Here is a 20662-nt window from a genome sequence, read left to right on the forward strand (position 1 = left end):
TTGAAAACTGCAAGGACTTGTCTAAGCAGTCACTGCAGGGTCAGCAATGACTGAGTGCAGACAAAAGGAAAAAAAAAGAAAAAAGGGGGAAAAAATCTAATGGAACCAAGTACACAGAGTTAGAACATGTACACTAAAGCTCAACAGACCACCCAAACATTGTAGTATTTTTTGTGTTTACATTACCTGGGTGAACTTAAGGACAGTAGTCCATGTAGATATACAAATACACACCTTTGATTTTACTTCCAGCATTCCCCCTGGTTTTATTTTGAAGGCTACATATATTAACCCACCCATAATAAGTACAGCTTACCTTCCAAACAATCAGGCAATGGTATGTTGAGTGGGGAGTAACCCTTTTTCTCCTGTTAGGTTTATTGCTAGCTAGAACATCCTTCCATGTTATATGGATATGTGCAGTGAGTGCTTTGACCTCGGAGTCAGTGCACTCCAGCAGCATCAAAACTGGCTATATATGAAAGTAGGTGGGCCAGAGCAATGGGGTTGAAGGAGGTTGGGAAGCCATGAGAGGGGTGGTGGATGATTTCTACTGCATCTCAGGGGAGGTTCATCTCACAGAAGAGATTGATTACACCTGAACGTTGAATTAGTAGAGGAATGAGGTATTACTGTGTTATCCACCTTAGAGAAGAATCGCATATTTCTTGGTTGGTAGTCAAGGATGAACTGCTGGGCACCCATCGCCATGTCTGTTCAGGGCTTGGCATTTGTTCCCCAAAAGTGGAGTGGGCCCATCCCCTCACTTTCCTTTGGCTCATTCAGATAGCTCAGAAAAAGCATTCTGCACTGCTGTCTGAGCTTATAGACAACATGCCTCTTCTCCCTGGCAATGCACCAAGTATGTTGCCTCAAGTTGAGGATTTTGTGCTTGGGCTTGCCAAGGAGAATCTCATGCCAGAACTGGGTCCCTGTTTGCTCTTGCTACTGTGGGAGGAGTGTTCACCGTCTCCTGAAGTTAGCAGAAGGAGTTTTTAAAGAAAAGAAGTACAGACATTGGCTCAGCATAACTGTCTCCCCACTTCTTTTATTGCAAAAAAGAACAGCTCAAGTTTAGGAATTGCCTCAACCAGGAGTCTTCACTCCCAGGGAGACACACAGTAAAGTGCCTTATTGCGCACAGCAAATTGCTGTCTAAGCAGCTATTGGTAGGTGAAGTTCCACTGAGAGCGGACATCCTGAAGTTAGGGTAAGTGGGGTTATTATTGGTGTTAGGATAAGTGGAGTTCAACCTGACACTGGTTTAGTGTCTGCCTCCCCTTTACACTTCAGTGAAGATAGCCAGTGATCATAGAACATTTGCCTGTAAAAGCACTGAGGGTAACCTTGGTATCATATGATTCTGCTGCTGGGCCCCTCCAGCCAAGACCCTCTTGAATAATCTCATACAGCTTATAAGCAGTGTTGCTGATGTTGAGAAACTAGATCTGATGGGTTGTCTTTACCCTCTCTGTCCCCATGAAGCCATGGTTGAAATGTGGCTGCTGAAACAGCTCTCAACTATGCAACTCATCGCCATGCCTTTTATCTGCTGTCTGAAACCTGTCCAGTACCTTGCATGAAGCAGCATCCACCTGGACCATGGTCTGCATCATGAAAAGTTCTGGGGCCTGTAGTGGCAGACATCCACTCGTTCTCAACCAACCACACAGCTGTGTGGTGAGGGAGAAGTAAGAAGTGCACCCTACATCTTCATTAGATGAAATGTTGGAGGTGAAGTGGATGTAAGTGTCTTCCCTTCCTCCTTGCAGTAGACCTAACATTTCTTCCTTGCACTGGTGATACAAGAAGAGCATCACTTGCCTGTAGTCGCCCACCTTTTAATGTATTTTGATATTTTGTGAGTGTACTCACCACAGTGTTCCAAAAATCTAGATAGGATCTAGACAGTACCGACCTGAAAATAAAGGAATACATCCAAAAAATATGCAGAACAAAGATAATTGGTGTTTGCTTCATAAACAGTGTCTGGGTTTATAGACACATTATGAAATGTGATGAAATGTGAACCCAACCATAGTGTTTGGAAATTGTGGTTTATGGCTTAGTGTTACATGTGGCTTTTCAACAAATCATTGTAAAATCAACCTAAGACTTGCCACAATATGAGAAACCAACTATTTTTCCTTTTTTTTTTTTTTTTTAGCTCTTTCCAACGGCATTACCACATTTTGGTTTTCCATCACATGAAAATTATAGTAGAACCCATTCCCTTTTTTGCATTTTGCTAGGGAGGGTTTAGGAACTAAGCTGATGCTTTAAGCTGTTTGGGTACTTCAGGGGCCCATTTAATCTCTTCAAATCCCTTGAGTAGGCCCTGGCTCTGTTTTTTTGGGAATGTGACCCTTGACATGTCACATTAAACCAATTTCAGCTCGAGTTAATGGAAGTCGCATGCCCTTTTGTCCTTTAATGTTATTGTTACTATATATCTGCTTCATGTAAATAAATTACAAATTAAATTAAAATAAAATGTAAATTAAAACCTGGGATCTTTCATGGATGAATGGCAGTTTGTAGTTTTAACAATAAAATATACACATAAAAATCTTGTATTTCTCATCATGTTTCATTAACAGGGACAATTTCTTCAGGAATATGACTTGTGAAAGTTCAGTTGAAGCAGAATCTTTTCTACATTTTTCGCTTATTCCATCAGTAAGTAGACCAATAATCTGACAACCACTGACTACTTGGAACCTCCTCATTAATGAGTGCACCCTTGGACTCATTGGAGGAAGCCCATTTAGTGGCATTTCCAAAGCTGACAGACTCTGGATGCATAACCCGAGGCAACTCCCATTATTTCCAGCAAAAAAGGTCTAGCTGTAGATGGTGGGAGCTGTTGTTTTAATATATATGTAAGTATTGGGTTGGGGATGGCTGCCATTTGGGACAGGGCAAAACTTGCACTTAGCTATGTGCTTCACTGGCCCAAGAACAAAATCACAAAGATGCGCGTAGGTGGTTGTGTTTACAAATGTGAAAAGCAGGGTTCTCCCACCCTATAGTAGATGCAAGGGAGAAATGATAATTGACTCATCAAAGCACTTAATTCTCTATCCATCTGAGGAACTGAGCAAGATAAAACTTATTCTGCTGGGCAAATCTAGGAGGAAATTTGAAGGATTAATACTTGCTTAGAATTCTGACCTAGTTTTGAAACATCTATCCAGCTCTGAATTGTTGGGTACCTTAATACCTTCTGCATTGTTTTCTGGAGATTTAATTTTGCCTTCATTATCATCATGGTTCTTGTTTTGTTCTTGCAGGTTATCATCATTTTGCTGTTGTCCTGTCTTGAAAAGAGAACAAAAAGATGCTGTTTTGATGAAAAATGTCCCAGATATGCAGGATTTTGTGGGATACTGCTGTGAGTTGGACAATACTTTGCTTGCTGGCCAGTCCTGAGTAGCAATCTGTGACATATGCATTTAGGGACTTGTAGCATTTTGGAAGCACAAGTTGCAGTTTCCTAAGAGGTCCTTTGGGCCTTTGACATAAGGAATAAAATGATTAAATCAAATAGCTCCTGCATACTTATATTTTGTGATGAAAAACAATTGTGATCATTCCAAAGCAGGTAAAGGGAAAACACTTTCTAAGGCAATTGTGGCCTCTAGTTGTGGACGTCTGACTCACATCAGCCCTAGCCGGATGGGAAGCCGTGACTGGAACTGTATCTACCACACCTGAAGGGCCACAGTGTACACATTGCTTGCACCCACCTACAGCTCAGATAAGCCACAGAGACAGTTTTTTTCTACAATGTCCCTGTAATGTTGCCTTCACTCATTCCAGTTCATGAGTAAGATAGGCTCCACTTCTTTTATTGCTGTACCAATGTTTAAGTACACTTTTGTTCCTTATTCTGACACCATTCAAGGAGAGCCTCAAGTTACATAGAAGTTGTTCAACTTTGTCTTCCTTTAACTTGGAGGGAAAGCAATAACTGGGGACAGAAACAACGGAGCTAAGATAAAGGATTGGCAATTTCATGCCAGTATAATTTTCTGCTAATTCAAGGTTGGCTGGAGAACATTATGACTTTGTAGTATGGAAAGACCTTCAGAGTCTTAAAAATTCTTTCATTATTTTACAGCCCGATTGATTCCGGCGGCTTATTCAGCAACCGATGGTCATTGGGATTTGCATTTGGAGTTACTGCTGATAAAGTCATGTTTCTGTTTCAGAAAGGCTACATTCCAGAGGGATTTCCTGGCTGGGCTAATGGTAAAACTCATGATTAAGAAGTGATAAGAGAACAGTAGAGGAGTTCTGTATCTCTGTATTCTCCCATTTTTCTCTCTGGCCATTTTAATCTAGGGTTAGCTGGATTCCAAGCAGTTAGTGTACTCAGGAGTGCAGTGAGAGCTAGACTTTAGAGCCAAACATGATTTTCAAGAGAACAGGTTATGAAGGCAGTGGCAGACAGGAGCAGCATCAACACTAGAGGTAGTAAAGGTAGGCAAGTCCTTCCCAGTATAAGTACAGAGCCATTTAAAGCCCCCCTCCTTGTAACATGAAATTAGGTATTTGTTTCTGGGAGTATGCATTCTTACTTGGGACTGAAGATAAGGTCCTGACATCTTTATCATGTCAAGCCATAGCTATAAGTAAATGACTTATAATTGGGGTGGGTTAGAGGGTTCATGATGAAGTATCAACAGATAGTGGGAAGAGTCCTTAACTTCTCTTCCTTAACTTTCCTCCTGCAAATTCCTCCTTCTAAAACAATGTTTAATCTCAGCTGACTTTCAGTTTTAGAGCCTAATAGAAGATAATGATAGTAAAAAAGTAGAAAAGACTCCCTTGAATTAAATATGATCCATGGCGACTATCTGGTCACGTCCATATAGATAAACGGATTGATAGATTATGTGCCATCAAGTCGTTTTTGACTCCTAGTGGCCACATAGGTACATTTTCCCCATGACAATCTGTCCCTAACTTAGTCTTTCAGGTCTTTCAACTGTGCACATCACCACTGTAACTCAGTTCATCCACCTTGCCGCTGGTTGTCCTCATCCTCTCTTTCCTTCCACCTTCTCCAGCATTAAGGCCTTCTCTAAGGAGCTAGGTCTTTGCATGATGTGTCTGAAGTAGGATAATTTGAGCCTGGTCATTTGCGCCTTGAGTGAGAACTCTGGATTAATTTGTTCACTGATCCATTTGTTTGTTTTCTCAGGAGTCTTCTCCAACAGTCCACATATATTAGGACCCTTTAAAAATGATCAGGGAATTTGCAGGAGGTAAGAGAGGGAAGATGTACTTCTCTGCAGAAGATGCCTCTGCCCATGTATTAGCACTTTCAGGTACACATGGGGCTGAGAACAGTACTCGCACACAATGTTAAGACAATGTTTTTAACCATGCTTTCCTGAAGAAGCCTATTGAACCAGTTCACGTACAATGTTAAACTGTGGCTTGTAGGTATCATGGCTGGATTTATGCATCATCTCAAGCCATAGCTAAACCATATTATGGTTTGGTGTATTGTATGAATCTAGGTACTACTTGTCCATTGTATATGCTTATGAGTACCAACCCATCGTGCAATATATTATCCACTCATGTTACCAGATCATCATCAACAAAGCTTTCATGATCACTCCATAGGTGGCTGGTAAGTTTATGAGGACCATCCAAAATATCACAAAACAGTGTGCAAATTTTCAAGTACTCCAGAGTGCTACATGGGGCAAGGGGTTATTAAAAAAAAGGAGAAAGGAAAATTTGAGAAATATCCAAAAATTCAAGAGGTTATAAAAAAAAAAAAAGGAGACACACAAAATGAGAAATATTCAATTATTTAGAGCTCTCTAGACAATTTCTTCCATTTTTTAAATGTTCTCAAAATGTGAAACATGTCAGCTAGATGGCCATGTAATAGAACAAGTTAAAACTTCTAGATATTTAAGAGTGTTTTTTCAAACAATGGAAATGTCGTGCTCATTTGGATTATGTAACTCAAAATACCTTAAGATCAGCCGTAAATACCTTACCTCAGCCTTAAAATCCTTTCATTTCATGAGAAGTGCATGGTTTATACCTGCAACACTAAAATTATTTGCAGCTAAAGCTCATGTCCAGTTGGGACCACATAACTAACATGGCCATTTTAGATAGCATGTAATCCAGATTTAAATGTAATATTTTCCAAGTTGTTGGTTGTGTGCCAAATATGGCACTCCTTCAGAAAGCTGGCATTATTAAGGTGGAGAACAGTCTCTGGTTAAACATGTTTTCTTATTGGTTCAGGTTATCCTTTTACAACATGTTTACTTATTGGTTAAGGTAAATCTGGTCTCCTTGATATTAATTGTCAACTTCAGTTCAAATTGGAAAAGGTCACTCTATCAGAAATGGCACAGCTCTGGCTTCTCTAGTGATGTGCTCTTGAGGTTGAGATTGGAGGATGCCAAGTAAGAGATGACGGATATTAGCAAAGAAAGGCAAATGTAACAGGCCTCCCTGCCTGGAGATGTTTATGCAAATCATCGATCTATATACCTAAGACCAGCCCAATATTTATATCAATTTACCTTTCCAAAATTCACAAGAGCCTTATCCCTATCTTGCTTTAATGCTCCCCTCATAGTGCTCAAAGGGAAGAAATTTAGGAACATTCCTTAAGTGGCTAGAATTTATTCTTGAGATGCTGGAACCATTGAAACCATAGCCTATGGCTTTTATTTTCTCAATTTTGCCAAGATGTCCACTTTTACCTCATAACACTATTATTACAAAGTTCTCAAAGTGCACTGAGATTTTTTTAATTTGAATTATTTATTTTCAGACAAAAATCCGTTTCCCTGAATGTTGCAAAAATTGTTTTGTAGTCTGTAAAATTCAGCAAAGGTTAAACAGCTAATGTCAGAGTATGTGTTGTCTTATTACTGTACTCTATTGTCTACTCCATGTGCTTTGCTATTCCATATTGGTTATTCAATGGCTGTCATAAAGAATTTCCCACTTATTCACTGCTGGAGAACAGAATAAAAATATATTTATGTGCTTTCTTCTGCAGTATTTTGGATCCTCCTCATGGCTCTTGAAGTGGGCATCTCATCATACCCTTTCTTTGCCTGCCTTTCAACAAAACATGAAATTGTAGGAGCAATCTTAGGATTTTTTTACACAGCGTCTTGGTAAGCAGAATATTAGTAAGAGATTCTGGCCTGAGTGACACATAGCAGAGGTGGGAGTCAATTAATGAAATAACACAAGGAGAAATTACAATAAAGTGATTTCATACTAAAAATATTAACTAGAAATCTCTCTGACTTCTCAGGAGGGTAGAACTGTGGATATTCTTCCAGATCATAACTTCCAGAAATAAGACCATAATAAATGGTGAAGCAGAGATATTAAAACAAAGTTTTAATAGTTTTTTAAAAATCCAATATCTTGATTTCCAAAATTTACAAATCAGGGGAGGAAGAAAACCTTGAAGTAAACAATTATGAGTCTCAGGATTTGATTTGAGTTTCAGAGTTCTGAGTTCAGAGTTATTACACACCCAAAGGTCCACTCCAGAATACACACAAGCTTTTTTATCTCGGCAGAATAACTTGGAATAGACAGAAGAGCTGTTCTGATGTTCCTGATGGCTATCAAACTAAAATCCTTGATAATCTATTTTTGGTACTGTCAATACCAATCTACATTTTGCCTTCCCTGCCCTGAAACCTGAGAATCAGACCACCCTGTTCTGGAGGCTCAGGAAAGGGCAAAAACCATTCAGCTTATGAACTAAACGTTCATGACCAGGGATGGTGTGAGATAACTGCTTAGGAGATCTAAGGTTCCTGGTAGTCCAACTTACCCTTTGCTTTCTCTTTGCTCTTGAAGATGAGGAATCATCACATATTAAATCAACCTTAAATTTGAGGGCAAAACCATCAACACTTAATTTATTCTGATAGTAACAATATATACTTACAATAAAACAAGAAAAGGAGAGCCAGTTTGATGTAGTGAATAAAGGCATTGGGCTAGAAACTGGGAAACTCTGAGTTCTAGTCCTACTTAGGCATGAAGCCAGTGGGGTGACTTTGGGCAAGTCATTCTAGCTCAGAAAGGAAAAGGGAGGGGGAGAGAGAGAAAGGAAAGAAAAAAGAGAAGAGAAGAAAATATAGATATGGCCAAATAAGCAACTTGCTGCTACTTAAAAACAGCTAGTTAAACAGAATGAAGGCAATGGGACATTGTCGAGGCAAAACCAATAGTTGAATGGCATCTTAAAGACTGATACATTTATTGTGGCACAAGTATGGTGGACTAGTATCTTATACTTCTAATGCACAAAATACATGGGACGAGTCCTATATTGATGTTAGGTCCTCCTTGGGCCGTCACATCCATTTTCTTCTGGCTTGGCTATGGTGTAGTTCAAATGGTGTGAGCTCTTTTCCTATTCATGGAAACTCTTGTCTTACCCCATCTCCTGCAGTCTGAATTTAGAACTCTCTAATCAGTTTCCCAGTCCTTCGTAACTGCCTTGCTTGAGTTTTCTTGCTCATATATTGTAAGCACCTTCCAATCTCTGGGCTCAAGCAAGCCTTTATTGGTACTCTGTCTCTGACAGCAAACACATAGTCACACTTTCTACACCTACAATGATGGTTGCAGCTTTTGGGAGAAGAGCTGGCTGCAGAATTATGCTGTTATGTCACTATCACAACTTTCAGTGTGAACTTATATGCAGGAAGAATGACATCTTGGTAATCAAGGCACTTTCCCTTTGTCCTAGTAGCTTATTTGTTTTGAAAATTGGTCAGAGAAGTGCACACTGTGTGTATTGAAGTGTGTGTGTGGGGTGTGTGTGAGGTGATTTCACATACTGCCAAGAGTTGTTAAGGCACGGGGGCATGCACTGATGATTTGCATTCTCCTGTTGTTTAGCTGGAGGGTATCCCTGGTGTTGTGAGGTTCAGAGGACTGAAAATTGGGGTGGGTAGTGAATGTGGTGTTGTGTGGAAGTGCCCCAAGTCTAGGTTTATAGATATATATCTGCATGGTGTGAATTTGTACGTGCTCCTGTGTGTGGAATGTGGGTAAAGGAAATGAAGTCAGAGGGAAATGAAATTCATAGTGAACAGATACTGACAATAATCAAGATAATTGTAATGATCATTAACAAAACATATTAATTATAATACAAATATCCTGATATCAGTAAAAAAATTAGCATATAGAGTGGATGTATTAAGAAAAAAGCTTTCTGAGAACACGGGGGAAATCAAAGCAGTAAACTATGATAGCTATTTCAACATCTCCCTGTTTTGTACATTGCTGAAAAGGTAGAGAGATCTAATAGCGGTGGGGATTAAGAGATGAAAGTCACACTGGAAAGCAACCACTGAAGAATGGGTACGGATTGCCTTTAATTTTAGAACTTTACCATTGCCAATGGAGATCTGCTTTCATGCAAGAATATCCTTTTCCAAACAGAACTTTCCAAATGTATTTATTGTTAGTTCCCAAAATCTTCCAGTCAGTACCGCCAATAATGTAGAAATTAAGGAAACAGTGTAACATATAGGTGGGAGAGATGCTGATGTTGAATCTAGTTTGAGGATGGTGCACCAGAAGTTTGGCTTAACTAAAATATGAATATATCTATTCTATAGCCTCTACTAGTGATTTAGGAAACTAGTAACTCCGTGTATTTTACAGGTCAGTTGTCATGATCCTTGACATTATAGAATGCCCTGAGGGAGATGTAAGTACTTATTTATGACAATTATTATTGTTTAAATATGGCTGTCGTGGGCTCACTTAAGTTACACAGTGCATCAAGTGGACCATTGATTCCCATGAATTAGAGCAGGTCAAATGTTTTAAATACCTGGGCATATTATTTCAGGCCACTAGGAAATTAACAGCCTAGGTAAATTATGCCACTTCCACTGCGCAAAAGAGCACACAAACAATAACCAAATTTTATAGGCAACAGGATGCAAATTACATTCCAGTAGCAATCAAGCTGTTTATGGCTTGCCCAACTATTATATGGGATACAACTTGGCCCAGATACAAACTTAAGGGCTTATGAAGCAATTCAGTTGAATTTTCTTAGGACTCTACTCAGTACCCCAAACTGCACCCCTAATGTAGTCTTGAGGCTTGAAGCTAATGTGCTAAGCCTTAAGGCCCAGGCCTGGACCAGGATTCTAGTCTCAGGTCTCAGAATCATGTTTGACGCTACTGGCCTGATGCCAGACGGCTACCAATCTCATTGGCACCATACTTGTATAGAAGAACTTTGCAGCCTTGACCTCTCTCCAGAATATTTAGGCCAATTAATCCTGGAAAAGGCCAAATCAATAGCAAAAGAAAGAATTAGGGACATTGATTGCCAAAATGATATCACCAGTGCTCCTGAACGCTACTGCCAATTGTTATATAGCTGCAAACCCTCTACTGTGGAGTATCTGTACAATCTAACCCTAAGCAAATATAGATAGGCCTTTTCCAGAGCCTGCTTTGATGCCCTCCCTTCAGCACTGCTGGCAGGAAGATTTCATGGGACTCCTTATTTACAGAGAATTTGCCCTTGTGGATCCAGGGAGCTAGAAACTCTTGCTCATGTCCTTTTATGGTGTCCTTTTTATGATGCCCCAAAACATGCTCTGATCTCTCTATTCATCTCTAAATTTGAGGGCCATACTGATAAATTTTATGTTTATTACTTTTTAAGGGATGCTGACTTGACACTTATCTACCAGGTGGCCAAATATCTTTATTCTGTTATACAACTGTGTAAAACTTTTAATTAGTTATGTTGTTTTACTGTTTTATTGTTTTCCTCCTCCCCGATAACAAATTGTTGTGTTGTTTATTCTTACAAAGGCTGGTCAAAGACCGTAATAAAGATATTTGAATTTGAAAAAAGGTACACAGTGCATCAATTTTACTAAAGTGTAACAGGTCTGGTTAGTTGCTGGAGGAGAATCCCCTATGAGTTTTGAGCACCATGCAGAAAAGATGTGATGTAAGTTTAAGGTTGAGGCCTATGCAAAATCTATTGCGTTTTATATGTATGAGGAGCAAGTGCTCAGACAAAAAGTACATGGATTCAATATACTTAGAAAGGCAATAAATCTAATCTAATCCAAAGAAATCTAGCACTGCAGGTGAGTTTTTGGCAGGACTCAGAGAATGAAAGGGTTCACAAATGCTGGCTCACTTCCTGATACCAAACAACCATTGGCCATGTCCCTCAATGGCCAGTAGTGTAGTATTAGTGGCCACTGCATACAGCTGAAATGTGTACAGCTATGCATGTGCCTATACTTGCCTTCCCCAACACTGAACCTATATATGAGTTGGATTACAACTTCCAGCATCCACCAGTAGCATGGTTACTCTTATGCTGGCTGAAAGAGATGGGAGTTTTAATCTAACAGATCTTGAGGACTCCAGATGTGACAAAACTGACCTGTACCTTTCCGGCATATGACTTTGTTCTCCATAGCTGATTTTCTGTAAGGACAGATCATTGGTCTGCTAGCTTGATATTATCTATTCTGATTGGCAGGATCTTTCCCCCAGATAAGAACAAACTAGATCTTTGCCACTGAACTGTGTCCCTCCCCTAAAGACCCAAGATTTCTGGGAAGAGCCTCATGACAAGCCTAAGCATTCACTGCAATTAATTTACTGCATAAATTAAGTGGAATTTGCACAGGGAAGGAAGAAGAGTGGGTCAGGTGCAACTTTGTTGATAATTCTGTTTTCCATGCATAGATTGTGGGAGAATACAGTAACACAATCCTGATGTGGCCATCCTTGCTGTGCCATTTTTTTCTGCTAGGACGATTTCTTTTTATGTTTGTGAAAGCAGTGAGAATTGAATCCAGATACAACGTAACCGTGAGTATTTGTATCAGCACCGAAGTCTTCTCTTTTAACAACTTTATTTGGGTTATTTGATGTTGTACTCCAATGACATGAATGAAATTGAATATCAATGACAAATCTAGAAAAAGAATAGTGAAATAAGCTGAACATTAATCAAACTCACTGATTTTAGAAACAAAAACATGTCTGGCAGTCATATCCCTTTCTTGCCTATTATTTTGGTCATTTAAAAGCAGTCAAAAATGGTTGTTCCAACAAGACTTTGGAGATTAAGGCTTGTGCTTCACTTGCCATGTCTTTGTCTGTTATCGTCATTGTTTTTAATGAATGTTATTATATGGTTTTCTGGCTTTATTGTGTTATGATTTAGGTTCATTAACTGCCTGGAGAAGTAAAATTGTGTGGCATATAATCTGTGGGAAAATTGCAATAACTAAAAAATCCCTCTGCTTAAAATCAGGATTTTAAGGATGAAAATGGTAACATTCCAAAATTGGTTAAAAAGTTCAACATGTTTGGAAGACTTAATAACTGACTTCCAGAGTCAGGTATCATCACATCTTCCAAGACTTAACCATACTGCCCAATTCTTGTCAGTTTTCCCAGCCCTATAGATAATATAATCCACCCTAAGGAAAATTGGGGGTCCCATCGTGATTACATCTCCCAGGTGGCTTTAAGTTCTGCAAAGCCATCAAACCGTTCTTTACTAAAGGAGGTGAAGCAGAAAAAATTGACCCTGAGATTAATAAACTCTTGTCTGTATCAATAAGCTCTTTTCAATATTATAAGCTTCATATTATAAGTTATTGATTAGTAATCATGTAGCAGTTAAGGATCAACATTAATCATAATGGAACAGTTTTAAAGCAAACTATTAAGTGTTGTGGTTAAGTTTCAAGAGCATATGGCTTCAATAGCAAGCAGCTAGAAGCAGGTAGAAAGTTTTGCCATTGTACAGCTAAAGTATAAAACACGTCTCAATCTTATAATAAATTATGCGTTAATTATCTCTAACCAATATGCTTTTGTATGCCGTGCTTACGTAGCAAACATCATTGTAGGTATGCAAACCATAGGAATAAGGAAATATCTAGAAAAATACCAATTAAAGGAATAATGCTTGTGTTAATCTAATAGGTGTATTCTGTAACAAGCATGTGCAAGGAAATTCTATAATAGCCTTGTGGTTAACTGGATCCATGCACATTTCTCTCTTGAGAGTGTTGCTTGCTCAGCTGATCATAATAATCTGTTTTTCTGAAACTGATCCCTCTCTTTTTGGGAAATCCCTCACCTAATTCCTCAGGTAGCAGAGATGAACTAATTTTAGCTACTTTGAAATTGTTCTAAGCCATAATACTTGGTTGTGTTGTATGGTGCCCAGGTGGGGCTCTATGCCAAGAGAAACAATCTTGAGGTAGACCAAACTAAATTATTGAGGACTCTACTTGCTGTGCTCAGAAGGATTGCCAATGCCCTCCTTAGGTTGGAAACTGGGATGCCCAAAATTGAAATTAGGCCATTGAGATAAATGCTAAATTACTGGTTAAAACTCCAGTTCTTCCCCTTGGGGCTACTCCCATTAATAATGGCTGATGACTTCCTCCTAAGCTGGAACAATCTCATCAAACAAACACTGAAGACAAAGGGGTTATTGGCAGAGTACATTAGATTCTTGGGGTACGAGCATGCCAAACGTACACTTCTACAGAGACTACAGGTAGTCCTCACTTAACGATGGTAATTGGGACTGAAAATTTGCCATTTGCAACCTCCTGCCAGTTTCTCCATTGACTTTACTGTCGGAAGCTGGCAGTGAAGGTCACAAACGGTGATTGCGTAACCCCGCAATGTCATAATTGAGAGCCGGTCACCAAGCACCTGAATCATGATCGTGTGACTGTGGGGATGCTGCAGTGGCTGCAACTATGAGGACCATTCATAAGTTCCATTCGTTCAGCGCTGCCATAACCTCGAATATATTTATTTACAGTATCTCCATCTGAATTTTGATAGTATTTACAAGTAGTCCTTGCTTAACAACTACTCATTCAACAATGAGTAGTTGAATGGAGACCTGGTTAACGAAAGGTTCCTGTGAAATGACTAATTACGTCTCGACATTTCCCAAACTAAGGAAAGCTTTATTCTGGGCTAGGTATAATAACTTCCCTTTGGCATTTCTACAAGGAACATTGGAGAAATGTCTCTGCTTTTATGCAACAGGAGATATTGAAACAGGCCAGTACATGTTATTATACTGTGGTGTTTACAGGGATATCCAAAACATCCACATTCTGCTTTCTTTCAACAATACCCTGGCAGACAGACAAGTTTTATATGACTTTATTCTTTTTGGATGTTGAACCTTCCATAGCACAGATGGTGGCAAAACATTGTGCAGCAGCAGAAAAGATGGGACATCAATTATTGCAAGGCCTCCCACAATTATAATCTGGCCTAAGTATTATCCATTCTAATGTTTTTACTAGAGATATAATCACACCCACAAAGCTTGTGGGTTATTAAAAAGATCTTCACTTACAGGCATACCTCAGAGATATTGCAGGTTCAGTTCCAGACCACTGCAGTAAAGTGAACATCGCAATAAAGTGAATCACACAATTTTTTTGGTTTTCCAGTGTAGATAAAAGTTATGTTTACACTATACTGTAGTCTATTAAGTGTGCAAGAGCATTATGTCTAAAAAAATGTACATACTTTAATTAAAAAAATATTAAAATAAGACAACAATGAAGTTTGCTGCATCGAGTGACTCTTTCACAAAAGATTTCTTTGTAGTATGTGATGCTGTTTGATAAATGCAACATCTGTGAAGCACAATAAAGCAAAGTGCAATAAAACAAGGTATGCCTGTATTGTGTTTTTGATTTCCACTGCTGCCATCTTGGCTTCTATTACGTTAAAGTCTTCTTCCATGACACTTTCCCGAGTCTCAAGACTGAGAATGTGTTAAGACACTTGATGTGCTATGAATAAGAATTCAGCCAGGCACATTGCATTATTTGCAATGGTCTACCCATGCTCCCTGTCAGTTATATGCAGTAGCAGAAATAAACCTGGGTTATGTGTTCAGTTCGTTTTTTAAATCCCTAGAAATACACACACACTGCATTTGTAATTTCTGGGATCAGGTGCAACTGTGCTTTCTTTGCAATGCAGGAGAAAGATGCTTTTCTGGAAGAACATCAGTCACAGTATGTCCAGCATCTACTGAGAAAGCCTCTGCTTGGGTGAGGATCATTTTGTCCTTGGACGCATTTTTTCTTTAACATATTCTGATAATTCTTTTTCTTTTTCCCAATGTCAGGTACAAGGCTAATACTAAGGTGAGTGAGCTCCTTCTGTCAACAAGAGAATGGCTAGGCTCATATTCCATATAACAGTAAGATTTAGCTGAAAAGAGCCTGGAGTCTCGTGGCTCCCCAAGGGTTTATTCTGGTTTAAGGTTTGATTGAGTACAACGATCAGATGCCTTTGAAGATATGGACTGTACTGCTGAAAAGCTTATCCTAGAATAAACATGTTAACCTTTGAACCTTTCACCCCTTGGGATCCTCAGCAAAACCCAGTCCTTATTGTATTAGTATAGTATCTTGCTGGCACAGTGACATGTCCTGATGCTTTGGTTCTTGGTGACATTCTGGTGAAGACAGAAGCATTTTGAGAATGCTGTTTACAGGTAGTCCTCAGTTAACGATGGTAATTGGGACCGGAATTTCCATCACTAAGTGATGTGGTTGTAAAGTGCAGTATCACATGACTGCATCGTTTAGTGACAGCAATCCCAGCTCTCCCCATTGCCATCGTTAAGCAAGGATCGTGGGTCATTAAGCAAGTCCCAGGCACATCACAAGCAGGTTGGTAGGCACATAAGGTGTGGCATGAGTGCAGTGGGACTGGGGTGACTGTTGCCAGGTGGGGGAGTGTATGCAAGTGGCCCATGAGGTGTGGCACAACATGAGTGTGGCAGGGCCAGGAGTTGCCGCTGCTGGGCAGGGGAGGATGCAAGTGACTTAGCAGAGTGACTTGCGACCTTCCCTGCCAGCTTTTCCATTGACTTTGCTTGTGGGAAGCCAGCAGGGAAGGTTGCAAATGGCAATCATGTGACCATGGGACACTGTAAACTCTCGTAAGTGCAAGGTACTTGCTAAGCACCCAGATCACGATCATGTGACTGTGGGGGTGCTAGGACGGCTAGAACGTTGAGGACCAGTTGTAAGTATAACTGATTCAACACCATTGTAACTTCGAACAGTTGCTGAACAAATGGTTGGTAAGCGAGGATTACCTGTATTAAAGCATAGTCAACAGCATGTATTTTTTCCTCTTCTCCTCTAAGCTATAGGCACTTCTCCCCATTTAATGTGTGAGTTTAAATATCATAACTCTGAAGCAACTTAAAAGGAGAAAAATTAAGTCTTTGGCAGAATGCAAAGTAGTGGAATAAGACTACTGCAGTCATGAGACAGTGTCATGGGAGCAGAGGTAAAATTAGGTTGCCAGACCATACAGATGCTGCTGAAAATTATGAGGAAAGACTGTTTAAGGATTCTTGTTTTTGCTGCAACAAAGGGCAAGTCCTTTGGAAAAAATGGATGAAATTACCACTGCTTGTGGATGATGAGCCAATGTTGTTCTGAAGATACTGTGCAAAAGTAGGTTGGGAAAAGATAGTGCACGTTGGTCAGATATATCATGTTCATTGTTTTTGTTCTTGGTTCTGCCATTCATAAATTCTCATCACCTTTAATTCAGCCATACAGAGGGAGAAAGGCCCTCACAATAAGCGTTCCATTCATAGAAGAAGGCAAAACAGGGAGGAGAGTTTAAAATTCTGAGAAAGAAGGGAGATAGCCTTCTTTTATCACACTCAAAGCAGCTTTGGAGAATTTCCTGATTTTTTTCCTTTTTGTTACTTAACTCACCTATATTTTTATCTACCAACAGGCAGCCCCAGAAAAACTGGATTCAGAGAAAGTTATACCAATGGGATCCCTACTTTAAATTCCCCAGCAGAATAATCAGCACAGTTATCATTATTATCATGTGTCTTTACATGGTAAGCCAAGCTCACACATGAAGCTTTCAGCAAGGAAACTACAGCTGCTTCTGGTCTGATCAAATCACCTTTGAACTGAAAGCATTCTGGGGACCAGCTTTATTTGTAGTCCAAAGAACAGGTGTTGATTATTGAAGCTAAGGTGTAGTGCATTCTAATATTTAATTTATCCCAAGTTGCTAATAATGTAGGCATACCAGAATACCATTTCTGCAATTGTCCCTCCTCTTCTTCTCAAGTGAAGCTATATGTTTTTACTCATATTACTTGTGTCTATATTGACTCAAGGGCTTAACTGATTCTGGGCAAGTGCAGTGGGCGCTGCGTATCAGCAGCAGATGGGGCCAGAGCCTCAACACCTTCATGTGCTCTTTGCAACATGTATTTGAGCCACATTGGCTTGCAATTTAATCCTCACTCACCAAGTAGGCTTTAAAATAGCCTCTATACATGCAGAATATTTTTGAAGGCAGGAGGATTAACTCCTAAAAATGGAACAGCATTATTTCTTAAAGGAAATATCAATTAGAAATCAATCTCTGACCAAATTCTCATATAGCATTAACCTAGGATTGTGGTAATTGTGCAGTACTCCTTTGTCTCAGACTAAGTTCACCCATCATGCCAAGTAATGTTTGTTTTAAACGTGCTTTGCTGAATAACCATAGTTCTTGTATTCGATCATTATAATTGGCTGGCTTTATATAACAGTTAAGACACAAATAAGAGAAATACATTGTGGATTAATAAGATATGTGAACACAGCCAAGCCAAGTTATTTTACTGTACTTTAAGTAGCATAGAAACAATAAAAAGGTTCTGCCTGCCCACACAACCAGGACAGTCTGGGATGATGCAGCAAATTATCCTCAGTTACTCTCTGTTGCCACATCTTTTCCTCTCTTCAGTCAGGGATGTAGGAACAAGGCCAAAGCAAAGAAAATCCCTTCCCCTTTCTTCTAATAGTGGACCAAAGGGCATATTGGGCCTGTATCTAATAGTCTATCTCAGTGCTTCTCAACCTTGGCGACTTTAAGATGCATGGACTTCAACTCCCAGAATTCCCCAGCCAGCATGCTGGCTAGGGAATTCTGGGAGCTGAAGTCCACACATGTTAAAGCTGCCAAGGTTAAGAAACACTGGTCTATCTGGAGAGGCCTAGGTCTCATGAGATGTATCCCATAAATTGGCACCAAAAATATCTTTATAAACTAGTGTTTAGAGTTTGTTAACAGCAAATAAAAATGAACATTAAGGTTGAAGAAAATGATTAGGCCCCAAGAAAGGAAGTGTGAATAAAGGAGCACTAGAAAAGTCCATCTAAGACCCACTCAGAGAAGAAGCTAGCTTTGCATGCTTTGCCTTGAGTCTTTGCATGCTTTGCCTTGCTAGTCTTGCCTAGCAAGACTAATTACATTCCGTCAAGTTACTCATTATATTTAGAAGTCTGAGTGGGCTAGATCCCTTCCTGTAGTCTGGAAAATTTGGGGTGGAGGGGAGCGTAGATCTATTTCCTTCCTTGCCCATAGCCAGCCTGTGCCACTGGGAAAATCAAAAGTACAAAAAGTCTCCAGCAAGTTCCTCCCTTGCTATTTAACCTCAACGGAAGGGAGTTATTGCTGTTGAGGGATTTAGCCAACCAGTCTCCCCTGCCTTAAATGACTGTAGGTGTGAGGGTCTACAGGTCAATTGCAGATGCATTCTGACCTAATGGGAATCTCTAGAAGTTTGTATTTCTAGAGGTGTCTTTTACAATCTTATATTATCCTGTAATTTTCCCTTCAGACATTTTATCCAGCATTATCTTTCATTTCTCCTCCAGTTTATTGTGACTGAATTTCTTATGACCAAGATCCTAATTTTAAAACCACTCAGACAGTTGTGGACCATCTTCAGACCTTCAGTTTCAGAAGCTACAGATTCATGGATCCAAAACATTGAAGAGTTTATTAATGTTGTAGAAGGTAGAGGCAAAATATTCTGTGAATATAGCATTACTTTTCTGTGAGTTGCATAGTGTACCTTTGTATTGAAAAAGAGAGGGATAAACCTCTAAACAAAAAACTGACAGTGATTGAAGAAAATAGCACCCAATAGCTCTTGTACACCCATTCTTTCTTTCCTCAGTGGGAGGAGGAGCAGCTAGGCTGGAAAAGGTCCTTTCTGCAGGGCTAGGAACCTGAAGTCTCTAAACTTGAACCTGAGGAAAAGAAACTTCTCCTTTGTGCAGAATCATCTTCCTTATTGAAACCCAACTTGGTTGTGCTAAGACTGCCTCCTCAAAGCCACAGAACAAGATAAAAGGAGAAGGCTACCATTCCTTCAGTAGAATAGAAAGGTGGCTGTCACCCAGCTTTCTGTTCCCTTGACTTCTCAGGAGGAGATATTATATTCTCCCTTGGCCCACCTCCCCATAAGCTTCAGTTGATGGCCATCTAGACTACTTTACACTATCATTGCTCCTAAGTCAAAAAAGGTAGTGGGTTCTCCTATACCAGCTGCTGTGAGGGCTCTTTGAATAGAAAAGTAGGAATGTGAAACAAACAAAATAGATATGTTCATAGTCCTATGCTCTGGTCTGAGATTGACAACCCCCCCAAATATAAGATTAATTTCTTTCCTAAAGTTTTCCCATCCAGATTTCCTACTGCACGAGGACATATAAAAACATATACAATAGCACTTACATTATTTATATTTGTTAAATTAATATTCTACCATTTTTTAAAGTATATTTAGTGTTCTTTCCTTCAGTCTTATTCCCCACAGTGCAGTCATGTGAGATAGGTTGGACAGATTGATGACAATTGGTCCACAGACACAGTGAGTTTCTACAGTTGAATGTGGACTTGGACTTGAATCTCCCCAGACCTACTCCAATAACTGACAAACTACATCATGCTGGCGAGAATTGTTTAGAATGTTGGCTATCTAGATCTATCCTGAACATTAGCATTGATGAATAAAGCCCATATTTATAACTGAATAATGAAAAACAAAACGTTGTTGCATTTTAGAATAACAAGAAGATGCAGGGATTTAAAAAAATTAATGAGTTTAACCATGCCCAAATGTAAGAAAAGAGAAATGGAGAGAAAAGAGACTGAAAAATATTTCTGGGCTATTTGGTAATTTTGTATTTTATCAAGACATTTTATCAAGACACATTAGGCCATGGTAAGGAGTATTTTGAGAAGGTGTGAGGGAATCATCTTTGAATTATGATTATGTTGCTTGCTTCATAGGAGTTTGGATTGTTACTACTGTTATTACTGCTGGCACGTGCCTCGGATATGTATTTCACATCTTAGCCTGCTACAGGTACAGATATGTTCTGGATTGTAGAAACATTGATGTTATGATCAGGTGACTGAAAATGTCTATGGTCTCATTGGCCTGGACACTGTTGTGCAGTTTTGTAGAAAGCTATGGATAGTATCATTTTCACACTGTTTTTTCCACTACTGTACTTACAACAAGCTAATATATATCAGCATGGGTAATAGTGGATATTGATGGGTATGGGGAAGAACATTATGAAAACAGGAGGTGGTTCTAGTTTCATTCAACAACCAACCTTCACCTCCATATTCTATGGAAAATGTTCCATAATTCAAGCCTATTTGCTTTATTATATATTTTTTCTTAATTAACAAATGCAAAATACATTTTCTTTCTCATATTAAT

General features: G+C 39.3%; 1 protein-coding gene across 2 annotated transcripts in view; it reads left to right on the forward strand.

The window, feature by feature from the left end:
• The window catches only part of LOC103054607 (stimulated by retinoic acid gene 6 protein-like), a 31769-nt gene that overhangs the window by 3223 nt on the left and 7884 nt on the right, over positions 1–20662 (forward strand). For both annotated transcript variants that reach the window (XM_088147492.1, XM_025173435.2), the window contains exons 2-11: positions 2601–2679; positions 3294–3394; positions 4124–4254; positions 7052–7172; positions 9703–9748; positions 11776–11901; positions 15076–15146; positions 16864–16975; positions 18798–18939; positions 20221–20296. In XM_088147492.1, coding sequence (XP_088003618.1) covers positions 2601–2679; positions 3294–3394; positions 4124–4254; positions 7052–7172; positions 9703–9748; positions 11776–11901; positions 15076–15146; positions 16864–16975; positions 18798–18939; positions 20221–20296 — 1005 coding nt within the window. The remainder of the gene's footprint in view (positions 1–2600; positions 2680–3293; positions 3395–4123; positions 4255–7051; positions 7173–9702; positions 9749–11775; positions 11902–15075; positions 15147–16863; positions 16976–18797; positions 18940–20220; positions 20297–20662) is intronic.

This window comes from Python bivittatus, unplaced genomic scaffold, assembly GCF_059951505.1.
Source record: "Python bivittatus isolate LINGU-HERP-01145 unplaced genomic scaffold, Pbiv_v1 ctg000520_np1212, whole genome shotgun sequence".
NCBI classification, from domain to species: domain Eukaryota; kingdom Metazoa; phylum Chordata; class Lepidosauria; order Squamata; family Pythonidae; genus Python; species Python bivittatus.